This window comes from Nicotiana sylvestris, chromosome 11 (assembly GCF_000393655.2).
Source record: "Nicotiana sylvestris chromosome 11, ASM39365v2, whole genome shotgun sequence".
Classification (NCBI taxonomy): domain Eukaryota; kingdom Viridiplantae; phylum Streptophyta; class Magnoliopsida; order Solanales; family Solanaceae; genus Nicotiana; species Nicotiana sylvestris.
Window position 1 is genome coordinate 78679319 of NC_091067.1, and position 13605 is coordinate 78692923.

At 42.6% G+C, this 13605-nt stretch overlaps 1 protein-coding gene across 1 annotated transcript; it reads right to left on the reverse strand.

Moving 5' to 3' along the window:
- Nucleotides 1–12758: 12758 nt before the first annotated feature.
- LOC138881207 (uncharacterized) lies at nucleotides 12759–13094 on the reverse strand. The gene has a single exon (XM_070161416.1). It carries the CDS (start codon nucleotides 13092–13094, stop codon nucleotides 12759–12761), a length of 336 nt encoding a protein of 111 aa, XP_070017517.1.
- Between the last annotated feature and the right edge of the window lie 511 nt (nucleotides 13095–13605).

The following is a 13605-nucleotide window of genomic DNA, read 5'->3' on the forward strand; positions in this document are numbered from 1 at the left end:
CCATCAAACAATCAAGAAGTCGAATAACCAATAGAGATAAGAGGACGGATAGAGCCTAAGATTGAAGAGAAACCCCATAGATCGAAGGGGTTCAAGCTAGGGTTTGAGAGTGAAGAGAGGGGAGATTGAGAGAGAAGAGAGGAGGAGGGATTCAAAGGGCGGCGGATTTTGTAAAATGAAGTAGGGTTTGGGGGTTTGGTATATTAAAAAGGAAAGAATGTCCTGGACCGCTAATCTCTTGAAATCAACGGTCAGGATTAAATCTGGGGTTAGGGCAGGTTAAAATTGGGTTATGGGTATTGGGTTAGTTTAATTGGTTTGGGGTGATAATTTGGGTCAAGATCCAAAATTAAACAAAATTAAAGAGGCTATTTGTTAAATATCCAATTAATTGATAAAATAATTAATTAAATGATAAAAATGATTCTATGCATGAAAATGATTTAATATAATTACTTAACATTATAAAAATACAAAAGGTTATTTTCTTGTAGCAATAAGGTAATTATGCACACATGAGCCATTATTGCAAAGTTATTGCAATTATAACCCTAACAATGTGGCTATTCATGAAATAATTTAAACTTAGTATAAATATAAAATAATAAAATTAAGCAATAAAATTATCATAAAACCGTTGGTGATGCAATTAGTAATTATTTGGATAATAAAATTAATTAAATCCTTTTAAAAATTATAGAAAATTTATGGAAAAATACTGGTTGATGCTCATGCACTACTTTGAAAGTATATGAGGGAAAAATTGGGTATTAACAGTTGCCCCTCTTTACCCGGGAAGGATGAAAGAGTTGTCGGGTAAAGAAATAATAACCGATTTTGATCGAATGGGGTGTTTTGAAAAACAGAGGCCGCACCCTGGTCTCTGAGCTGCCTACATATCCCTAGTTTTACAGGAATCAAGTCATGTGTAGTTCTACACCCAATGGTAAATGAAGCCGATGGAATTGTTATATGAGTCTAAAGTGTAACGGATGTATCATAGGGCACATATCTAAACGATCACAGAGTAAAGGCGGGTAATTGATGAGAATCGGTTAAATGGCAGAGTGTAAGTGGTACAAGCGGAAACCGGAGCGAAGGTTGCTCCTGTTTGAAGAATGGTTACCTCCTGAATTTGCTGCAAAACTTAAAATACGATGCATGCAAGTATATAGATTATTGCGAGAATTTAAACATGATGCAAATTCCCTTTAGATCATAAAGATTGTCTTTGGACAGTGAAGATGACGTCCTTAGACCATGACGTCCCGGGCCATGAATCATGAGATAATAGATTCGCAAGCCATGAAATAATGTTCTCGGGCCATGAAAATGGTGCCTCTAAACCATGATGCATTTGAATAATGACGTGCAGTATTGAGAGATCCTCAGGCCATGATATGGTGTCTTCAGGCTATGAGTATGATGCCTTCGAACTGTGGTGCCTTTGGAAAAATTGGTTATACATTGATAAGTTAGGATTTTAACATGTTTTATGCCCCTACTTGCCTATGCTTTGATCATATATTGTTACAAAATAGTCCTAAAAGGCTCACAAGTTGTGCTTGATTGCAGGTTTTATTGATAAAGTGACGAAATATCAAAGATTAGCTCAAAAAGGAGTGAAACCTGATCAAGTATCAAAGACCAAGAAATCTAAGGAAAGAAGGCCTAGTGCGGACTGCGCAAAATTGAATGCGGCCGCACTAGGTGGTTCAGAGAGTTGGTAAACCAGGCTAGAAGAAGTGCGGCCGCGGTACACATCTTGCGGTCAACGGTGAAGGCTCCACAGCTGCACTACTCTTTTGTGCGGTCCGCGATCATGAGATTCAGAGAGATGAAAGTTTGCAAAGCCAATGCCATGCGGTCCGCGATCGTGATTGCGCGAACCGCGCCAGCTCCTTCCGCGGCCGCGGTCCATTCTACGTGGTCCGCGGAGTCCAAGTTTAGAGAAGCAAAAGTCAAAGTCAAAGAGCCCAGTACGGCCACGGTCCATTTAATGCGGCCCGCACTGACCCCACAGGGGTATTTTTGTCCAGTTTTCCAGCCTAGTATAAATAGAACATTTTACCATTTTTTAGGTTATCTGATATATCAAAGTTGAGCTGCGCTCGTGGGAACATCATTTGTAGCCATTTTTGGCATCTTAGCTTCAAATTAACAATAGATTCTCTGTATTTACATTAGCATTTAATTAATATGCCTTGTTCTCCATCTATTTCTTTATTTTCTTCTTCAAGCATGAGTAGCTAAACCCATTAGCTAGGGTTGTGGCTCAACCCTTGTATGGGTAATTGATGGGTGTTTCTATCTAATGTTAGATTGACTATGGGTGTTTGCTATTTGGGTTGATTTTATGTTTTAATTTAGCATTGGTGGTTGCAAACACTGATTCAAGCTTTGTGGGTTTAACTCTTCTTGAGAAAGAGAGTCTATGACCCCAAAATTTACCCAACAAGGAATTGGGATGGACTCATGAGAAATGATAGTCCCAATTAACGGGTTAAACCTCGAGAGAGTAATTACCCTACTTGAACCCTAGTTGTTTGGTCTAATTTGCCTACCCATTTGGTCTTGAGAGAGTCAATTGGGCAAAATCACTTTCTCTACTGAGAGTTGTGAGAGTGGGTAAAATTGTGCAACAGTTATAGCATAAGCCTCAATTATGTCAATCGAACCTTAGTAACATCTATCCGTCAATTAGCCACCTAGGTAGTGTCATGACCCTAGTGCCTTTCTTCCCATTAGATACAACTTAGCAATATTCTCGTAGCATAATTTAGTGTTAATCAATAGTTTTATAAAAATAGTTATAATTCGAAAACCTAAAAATGTTTGAAGTGACATTAGGAGTACAAACACATCTCTAGGCTAGACAGACAATCCAACTCCACTACTAGCTCCCTGAGGAAATCGATCCCGACCCTCATATCGGGTAAAAACTATTGCGACTAGCTCTTCCTACCTTAGTGTAGCATCAAGTTGGCAGTGATCACTTTTTGGCACCGTTGCCTGGGAGCTTACGGTGTTGAATATCTGTTTATTTAGTTTTGTGTTTTGCTTCTCTTTCCTTCTTGTTTACTATTTCTGTTTGTGTCAATCAATCAGGTACAAATGGCTCCTAATGCAAATGACCCTCTCGGCAATGTGATAGTGGGGGAGGAGGTAGAGGATCTAGAATAAGATGAGGTCTTACCTCAAGTTCCACGGAGAGGCCGAAATGCCAATATAAATGCAAATGAGAACAAAAATATTCCAGGCCCTCCTCCGCAACCGCCGAGAGTGGCTCCCAGAGTTTTACCAAATCAAGGATATGCCAGTGCTATTGTTCCTCCCCGAATCCGGGCGAGGAACTTTCAAATCACAAATGTTATGTTGACCTTGCTCGAGCAAAGATGGTATTTCACAGGCGCCTCTGATCAAAATTCCTACAAGCACTTGAAGGGGTTCGTGGATACATGCTGGGGTAGCAAGTAGATAAATGTGTCCGACGATGCATTGAGATTGAGGCTTTTCCCGTTCTCTCTTCGGGGTAAAGCATTGGATTGGTTAGAAAGGCTTCCCAATCATTCTATTACAACATGAGATGAATTGGCGGACAAATTTATTGCCAAGTTCTTTTCTCCAAGTCATATGGCGGCTCTTCGGGATGAAATTCTAGCCTTCAAGCAAGAGCCAACTGAACCTTTGCATGAGATATGATAAAGATATAGACAATGGTGAAAGAGTGCCCTAATAACGACATGACCGAGGCTATGATTCAACAAACCTTTTATCGGGGAATCAACACCATGAATCAATGCATTGTGAACCAATTGGACGGAGGGAACTTTATGAAACTTTCTTACCAAGAGGCATGTGATGTACTTGATGAAATGGCCTACACCTCTTCGGCATGGCAAAGCCGAGAAAATGTGCCCAAGGTGACCCCACGGTCATCCATTTGCACAAGGAATTGCACGATCATGGCCAAGCTATTGCCGAGCTTACAACAACTATGAATCAACTGGCGAAGGCGCAGTTACCACAAATCCAAAATTTGCGCCAAGTCAACTCGATGGAAGGTGTCACTATGCTTAAGAGAAGGCAAAAAGGGCAACAATCTCAAGGGAATTGTGAACAATATGACAATGATGGTAGTGGGTTTTCAAATAAGTGTTATGATGACCAAAGTGAAGAGGTTCAATATTTCAACAACTATCAAGGCAATAGAAGCAACTCTTCCAACCAACAATGGCGACCTCAAGGAAATTGGGGCAATCAACAACAAGGAGGAGGTAATTGGAATAACAACAACCAACAACAAGGTGGTGGCAATTGGAACAACAATAATCAAAACAACAATTGGGGTAATCAAGGTAGCAATCAAGGCAATTGGAACGGGAACAACAATAATTGGAGCAACAACAACAATCAAGGAGGGTGGAACAATAGCGGGAACCAAGGCAACTGGGGGCAAGGCTTTCAAAGGCCCCCAATGTATCAACAACCGAGAAATCCACCCCCTTTCCCTTCTCAAGGTCCTAGTTTTTTCGGAGGTGATAGGGGAAGAATTGAAAGCATGTTCGAGCAAATGATGAAAAAGAACCAAGATTCTGATGCCCAATTGGCTTCTCATAATACATCTATCCGGAACTTGGAGGTGCAGTTAGGCCAAATCTCTCAAGCATTGAATACTCGTCCCAAGGGTGCTCTACCAAGTGATATGGTAGTGAACCCGAAGGGTGGGAATAACAATCATGTGATGGCGGTTACAATAAGAAGTGGGAGAAGCGGTGATGTGAATGCCTTAAAGCAGAAGCAAATTGTGGATGAAGATGTTGAGTTGTGTGATGATGATGTACCTTTGGTTGTTGAAGATGTGGTTGACGAGAATGTGAACAATGATGTGAGGATTGATATTGATGAGGCCGAGGTAGAAACTTAAGATGCCATGAACCCGTCTAGGGAACATGTGATTGACATGCCCGATCCGGTTGTGCCAAGAGCCAAGGCACCTTTGCCAAGGCCACCTCCACCTTATCCTCAGAGGCTCGCGAAGCAGAAGAATGATAATCAGTTTAAAAAGTTCTTTGACATGATGAAGAGCTTATCTATTAATGTGCCTCTGGTGGAGGCACTTGAACAAATGTCGGGCTATGCAAAATTCATGAAAGACTTGGTTACAAAGAAGCGTTCTATGGACTGTGAAACTATAAAGATGACTCACCAGGTTAGAGCTATAGTGCACTCAATGGCCCCGAATCTTGAAGATCCCGGTGCTTTCACCATTCCTTACACCATTGGGAGTGCGGATTTTGCAAAGGCTCTTTGTGATTTGGGAGCTAGTATCAATTTGATGCCTTACTCTATCTTCAAAACATTGGGTATCGGGCAACCTAGGCTGAATTCAATGAGACTTAAAATGGCGGATCGATCAATAAAGCGACCTTTGGGTATTATTGATGATGTGCTTATTCGGGTAGACAAATTCATATTGCCAGCCGATTTTGTGATTTTGGATTGTGAGGTGGACTATGAGGTTCCTATTATCTTGGGCAGACCTTTCCTTGCAACGGGGAAGGCATTGGTTGATGTTGAAGCGGGTGAGCTCACTTTCCGAGTGGGGGATGAGAAGGTGGTATTCCATGTTTGCAAATCAATGAGACAACCCAATAGCACGGATGTGTGTTCATTTGTGGACATTGCCACAGCTGTTATAGTGGATGACACAAGTTCCATAATCCATGTTGAAGATCCCCTTGAGGCCATGCTTCTTAATATGGATGTCAATGATGATGCTAGTAGAGTGGAGTGCATGAATGCATTGCATGGTATGGGTTCATATTCGTATGAGCCTATGAAGCTATCTTTGGATCTTGAAAACCACAAAACTCCACCAACAAAGCCATCGATTGAGGTGCCACCAGTGTTAGAGTTGAAGCCACTTCCTCCCCACCTAAGGTATGAATTCTTGGGTTCAAATTCTACTTTACCTGTTATTCTTTCGTCTTGCTTAACTAACATGCAGGTTGACACCAATTTGGCAATACTTCAAAAGTGGAAAAAGGCGATTGGATAGACATTGGCCGACATTCGGGGTATAAGCCCGGCATTTTGCATGCATAAAATCATTTTGGAGGAGGATTCAAGGCCTTCCTTGGAGCATCAAAGAAGATTAAATGAGGCAATGCAAGAGGTAGTGAAGAAAGAGGTTATCAAGTGGCTAGATGCTGGGGTGATTTATCCTATTTCTGAAAGTTCATGGACTTCTCCGGTGCAATGTGTGCCGAAGAAGGGTGGTATGACTGTGGTGACCAATGACAACAATGAGCTCATTCCCACTAGAACGGTCACCGGGTGGAGAGTTTGTATGGATTACCAGAAGTTGAACAAGGTGACTAGAAAAGATCATTTTCCATTGCCATTCCTTGACCAAATGCTTGATCGTCTTGCGGGCCGGGCTTTCTATTGCTTTCTGGATGGTTACTCGGGGTACAATCAAATTCTAATTGCCCCGGAAGACCAAGAGAAGACCACCTTTACATTTCCTTATGGCACATTCGCTTTCTCTAGAATGCCATTTGGATTGTGTAATGCTCCGGCGACCTTCCAACGTTGCATGATGGCTATTTTCACCGACATGGTGGAGGATATCTTGGAGGTCTTCATGGATGACTTCAGCATGGTTGGGGATTCTTTTAAGTAGTGCTTGGTAAACTTGGATAGAGTGTTGGCCCGATGTGAAGACACCAACCTTGTTCTCAATTGGGAAAAGTGCCATTTTATGGTAGAAGAAGGTATAGTGTTGGGTCACAAGATCTCGAAGCGACGAATTGAAGTTGATAAGGCTAAGATTGAGGTTATTTCGAGGCTCCCTCCCCCTACTTCTATCAAAGGGGTGAGGAGTTTCCTTGGGCATGCGGGTTTCTACTGGAGGTTCATAAAGGATTTTTCTAAAGTGGTACATCCGTTGTGCAAGTTGCTAGAGAAAGATGCAAAGTTCTTGTTCGATGAGAGTTGTATGCAAGCATTCAAGTTTCTTAAGCTCAAGTTGACTTCTACCCCCATCATTACTGCACCAAATTGGAGCTTGCCTTTTGAGCTCATGTACGATGCTAGTGATGTTGCGGTTGGGGCTGTTTTGGGCCAAAGGATAAACAAAATATTCCATCCGGTGTACTACGCAAGCAAGGCAATGAATGAGGCTCAAAGGAACTACACAGTCACCGAGAAGGAGTTATTGGCTATTGTTTTTGCTATGGAAAAGTTCCGACCTTACATTATGGGGGCAAAAGTGATAGTGCATACCGACCATGCCGCTCTTAGGTATTTGATGACCAAGAAAGACTCAAAGGCAAGATTGATGAGATGGGTATTGCTTCTCCAAGAGTTTGATTTGGAAATTGTTGACCGAAAAGGGAGTGAGAATCAAGTAGCAGACCACTTGTCCCGTTTGGAGGAGGAGGGGAGGCCTTGTGATGGCCTTGAGATAAACGATGTATTTCTCGACGAGCAACTCCTTGCGGTGTCAATGAATGGAATGCCGTGGTTCGCCTATGTCGCAAATTATCTTGTTACCGGAATCATCCCGTGTGAGCTCTCTTCCAACCAAAGGAAGAAGCTCAAGCGGGATAGCTTGGATTTTTATTGGGACGAGCCATATTTGTTTAAAATTTGCACCGATGGTGTGATTCGACGATGTGTCCCGGAGGAGGAACAATTGGGTATTTTGGAGGCTTGCCATTCCTCTCCCTATGGTGGCCATCATGGCGGGGCGAGAACGGCTTCTAAAGTGCTTAGTTGCGGATTTTATTGGCCTACCTTGTTTAAAGATACGGGTGATGTGGTCAAGAGATGTGATGAATGCCAAAGAGCCAGCGGAATTTCTAAAAGGGATGAGATGCCCCTCAATACAATTCTCGAAGTGGGTATTTTTGATGTTTGGGGCATCGATTTCATGGGTCCTTTTGTGAGCTATTGTGGGAACACTTACATTCTCGTGGCGGTGGACTATGTCTCAAAGTGGGTTGAAGCCGTGACTTTTCCCAACAATGAAGCCCGGAGTGTTGTGGCATTTTTGAAAAATAGTATCTTCACAAGGTTTGACACTCCTCGTGCTATCATTAGTGATGGGGGGTCTCACTTTTGCAACAAGGCTTTCGACACGTTGCTTTCTAAGTACGGTGTCTGTGTCAATCATAAGGTTTTGACCCCCCATCATCCTCAAGCTAGTGGCCAAGTGGAAGTCTCCAACAGAGAAATTAAAAGTATCTTGTCTAAAACTGTCAACGCTAATATGACCGATTGGTCAAAAAAGTTGGATGAAGCTCTTTGGGCTTATCGGACGGCTTACAAAACTCCGATTGGTATGTCTCCGTATCGGTTGGTGTTTGGGAAATCTTGCCATCTTCCGGTGGAATTAGAGCACAAGGCCATGTGGGCTTTGAGAAAGTTGAACTTAGAATGGGATGTTGCGGAAAATCTTCAAGTTGAACAACTTAATGAGCTCGATGAGTTTAGATTCCATGCCTACTCCAGCTCGTCCTTGTACAAGAACAAAATGAAGTACATTCACGACAAATATGCTCGAGGCAAGGAATTCAAGGTTGGAGATATGGTTCTCTTGTTTAATTCCCGATTACGTCTGCTTCCGGGTAAGCTCAAGTCAAAGTAGAGTGGGCCTTTTGAAGTTGTGTTCGTGACCCTATTTGGTGCTCTTGATCTAAGGAACAATAATGGTGAAGTATTCAGAGTCAATGGATATCGAGTCAAGCATTATCTTGGGAAATTTGATGATAGCCACGTGGTGGCACTTCTCCATCTAAAGTGATGTGCTGGTAACATGCGTCGTGTCGCGACGTTAAATCAGGCGCTGCTTGGGAGGCAACCCATGTCTTTTTCTTTTTGTTGTTTTTCTGTGTTTTCTTGGTAGTGTAGGTTTGATTTTTGAGCTAATTGATTGTGAGATGTTGCAGGGGAAAAAAGTTGAACAGTCTCTAAAGATTGCCAGTGCGGATGCATTGCACTTTGTGCGGTCTGCACTAGTGATGGTCAAAAGTGGTGCTCTCTGAAGTTTGCCACCGCAGCCACATTCCATTTAGTGCGGTCCGTGATGGGACTCCGCGACTGCGATCTGTTTTTGTGTGGTCCGTGGAGGTTGCCTACTCAAGCTTCAAGTGAATAAAACCCAGCGTGGTCCGCAGTCGATTTTGTGCGGCCGCGCTGGTAGGTAAGGCTGGGTCCCATTGGTTTTCTATAAATAGACCCCACGGGTCACCATTTACCCTTTTCGAACTCTTAACACTCAGAGACATAAAAGTACTGTTCATAACCTCTTGTGATAGTGATTCTTGCTTAATATTGACTAATTACATTTCATCTTCTCATCTGGTAATGTTTCACTCAGTCATTGTGCATTTACTTGATTAATTTTGTTTTATTTAATTACTATTAGCTTATAATTTTTTTTTCTTGTTAGTTTCTTCTTCTTTATTCAGTTGTTAGCTTAGGGTAGTTTTAAATGCTAGGTTGGTATGCTGGATATGCATAATGGTTGGGCAAGTGAGTAGGGACAAAGTAGGTGAACTAACGTGAACAATTGTGCAAGAAAATGAAACCCTAACTTAGTGCCTGTGCAAAATACTCTCCGCAGCCCGCGGTCGCCTTTGTGCGGTTCGCGGTGCCCTGACGCTGTCCGCATTGCCATTTTGCACAGACCGCAGTGCCCAAGTGATTGAAATTGAACCTACACCTAGCGCGGCCGTATTGCACATTATGCGGTCCGCGCTGGCCCACCGCAGCCGCGTTGCTACTTTGTGCGGGCCGCGGTGGTTGGATTCAGAGAGATGTTTTTCAGGGCTTTGTCCCAATGCGGACCGCGGTCGCCTTTGCGTGGTCTGTGGTGCCCCTAGTGCGGCCGTACTCCTATTTGTGCGGGCCGCGGTGCTCTGTTCTGCAACTGTTTCTGCAACATTTAATCTGCTGTCTGCAATTCAATTTCAACACACATCAGCCCATGAAATGAAAAGACATGATATCAAAGGTAATAACAAGGCAATGCTTAGCCGTGCGCAGAGTTTGGGGGCAGAGCTTATCCCCGAGAGGAGAAGATAATGCAAAGTTTAGAATAGAGCAACATTTATGCAAGGGGAGACAATGCTTAGTCCCATGAGAAGGCAGTGCTTAGCCTTATGCAAATAGGGAGGCGAGGCTTAGCCCCATGCAAGATTTGAGATAGGGCTTAGTCTCATGCAAAGAGAAGGCAATGATTAGCCTTATGCAAATATAGAGGTAGGGCTTAGCCTCATGCAAGATTTGAGACAGAGCTTAGTCTCATGCAAAGAGAAGGCAGTGCTAAGCCTTATGCAAATATGGAGGCAGGGCTTAGCCTCATGCAAGGATCGAGATAGAGCTTAGTCTCATGCAAAGGGAAGGCAATGCTAGACCTTATGCAAATATGGAGGCAAGGCTTAGCCTCATGCAAGGATCGAGACAGAGCTTAGTCTCATGCAAATATAAGGCAATGCTTAGCCTTATGCAAATATGGAGGCAGAGCTTAGCCTCATGCAAGGATCGAGACAGAGCTTAGTCTCATGCAAGGAGAAGGCAGTGCTTAGCCTTATGCAAATAGGGAGGCAGGGCTTAGCCTCATACAAGATTTGAGACAGGGCTCAGTCTCATGTAAAGAGAAGGCAATGTTTATCCTTATGCAAATACGGAGGCAGGGCTTAACCTCATGCAAGATTTGAGATAAGGCTTAGTCTCATGCAAAGGGAAGGCAATGCTTAGCCTTATGCAGTGAAAAAGTAGCAGATAGGAGTAGAATATTTCTTAGCTGGAGATATATTTGCATCGGATGGCCTGATTGTTATGAGGATATTGACTTTGATATGTGTATATTTGCGAATACTCCTGTCATATTCGCTGTGCCTGCATCCAAAGAAAAATCGTGAGTTTTGTATAAGGAGGGTTGGTTCGTGCCCTTGTCTGCTTGCTTTGCTTTGCTCTGTTCCGGAGGCCCTGTTTGAGTTATCCTGGGTAACACCTGGCGGCCATAGAAATAAAGTTTTCGAAAATATGCACTTATTGATGGAATAGAGTTATTTTAGAAAACATAGTGGTATATAATATCAAGTAAATCATATGAACTAATGGCTGTAACACTTTAGAGACATTGCGGCTTCCTTGCACTAGAATTTTGAGGATCCTCCTCAAAATTCTACCCAGTTTGATCCTTAGGCCGTTCCGCGTGCAACAAAGTTTGCTGGATCTGCTCCGAAATTTTAAGAATCCTTCTTAAAATTCTGCTCCAGTTACTTAACCGATTTTGGACTTTCTGGCATATGATGGCGTTGGCTACACTTGCTCAGAATTTTGAGGGTCCTACTCAAAATTCTGCCCAGTTCCTGGTTCTGGGGAAAATAAATTTTTTATTAAGATATGACCGAACCTATAGGGATGCCTACGTATCCCCTCTTAAACGGGAATTAGGTCAAATGTGGTTCAGTTACATCAGATGAATGAATGTAAACAATCTAAACATAATATCTCTTGACTGCATCTGAATTGATAGGTTTTGGCCAAACTTCTCCGGCCATTTCTGCAAGTATTAGTGCCCTCCTGTTAGCAGCTGGTGAACCATGTAAGGACCTTGCCAGTTGGGGTGAAAATTTCCCTTTGGCTTCATCCTGATGTGGGAAGATCCACTTTAGCACCAACTACCTCGGTACGAATTGTCTTGGTCTGACCCTTTTGTTGAAAGCTCTGGACATTCTATTATCATAAAGCTAACCGTGACATACTGCGTTCATTCTTTTTTCGTCTATGAGGTCTAGTTGCTCATAGTGGCTCCTTATCCATTCTGCATCACTGAGTTTGACTTCTTGTATGATCCTTAAAGAAAGAATTCTACGTCAGCTGGAATGATAGCTTCAGTACCATAAACCAGAAAATAGGGAGTCGCCCTAGTTGATGTGCGAACTGTAGTGAGGTACCCAAATAGGGCAAATGGTAACTTCTCGTGCCATTGTTTGCGATTTTCTACCATCTTCCTTAGTATCTTCTTGATGTTCTTATTGGCAGCTTCCACAGCTCCATTCATTTGAGGCATGTATGCTGTAGAATTCTTGTGCTTGATTTTGAAGGTTTCACACATGGCTTTCATCAGGTCACTGTTGAGGTTGGCGGCATTATCAGTGATAATGGACTCAGAAACCCCGAATCGGCAAATAATATGATCCTTGACAAAATCTGCGATGACTTTCTTGGTTACAGCTTTGTAAGGTGCAGCCTCTACCCATTTTGTAAAATAGTCGATAGCCACTAAAATGAACGAGTGCCCATTAGAACGGTGGGCTCGTTTGGATCGATAACATCCATTCCCCAAGCAACAAAAGGACAAGGTGCACTCGTTGCATTGAGCTCATTCGGTGGTACCTTTATCATGTCTGTATGTATCTGGCATTAGTGGCATTTCTGGACGTACCTGATGCAATCCGTTTCTATGGTCATCCAAAAATATCCAGCTCTGAGTATCTTTTGGCTTGAACAAAACCATTCATATGTGGTCTGCAAGTTCCGGCATGAATCTCCTCAAGTAATCTGGAAGCCTCCTTTACGTCAACACAGCTTAACAATCCCAGATTAGGAGTTCTTCTATACAGGGTCCCTCCGCTTTGGAAGAAGTGATTGGACAACCTCTGCTGTGTGCGTTTCTGAGTATGGTTTGCTTGTTCTGGATATTCTCCTTTTGCCAAGTATTCTTTGATGTCGTGGAACTACGATTTTCCATCTGTTTCTTCTTCAACATGAGCACAATAAGCTGGTTGATTATGGATCCTCGCCGGGATAGGATCGATGAAGTTCTTATCTAGATGTTGTATCATTGATGACAAGGTGTACAGTGCGTCTGTGAACTCATTTTGAATTCTGTACACATGTTTGAATTCTATCTTTGTGAATCGCTTCATTAATTCCTGCACATGATACAAGTATGGTAGTATCTTGGTGTTCTTCGTAGCCCATTCTCTTTGAACTTGATGTACTAGAATATCTGAATCGCCAATTACCAGCAGCTCTTGTATATTCATATCGATGGACAAATTGAGCCCCATGATGCAAGCCTCGTATTATGCCATATTGTTAGTGCACGAAAACCTAAGCTTTGTCGATACCGGGTAATGTTGAACTATTTCTGACACCAAAACTGCTTCAATACCCACTCTTTTGAAGTTTGTAGCCCTATCAAAGAACATTCTCCAACCGTCGTAGGCTTCAGTAATGTCCTCTCCGACGAATGATACTTCTTCATCAGGAAAATACATTTTCAATGGCTCGTATTCTCCTCCTACAGGATTTTCAGCAGATGGTCTACCAATGCTTGTCCTTTGACTGCCTTCTGAGTTACATAAATGATATCGAACTTACTTAACAATATCTGCCACTTGGCTAACTTCCCGGTTGGCATGGGTTTCTGAAAGATATACTTCAGAGGGTCCATCCTGGATATAAGGTATGTGGTATAGGCAGAGAAGTAATGCCTCAATTTTTGAGTTGTCCAGGTCAAAGCACAGCAAGTGCGTTTGAGCAGAGAGTATTGTGCTTCATAAGGTGTGAACTTATTAC

Coding starts and splice junctions, on each gene's coding strand:
- LOC138881207 (XM_070161416.1), bottom strand. CDS start 13,094: ATGGGGCTCAATTTGTCCATCGATATGAATATACAAGAGCTGCTGGTA.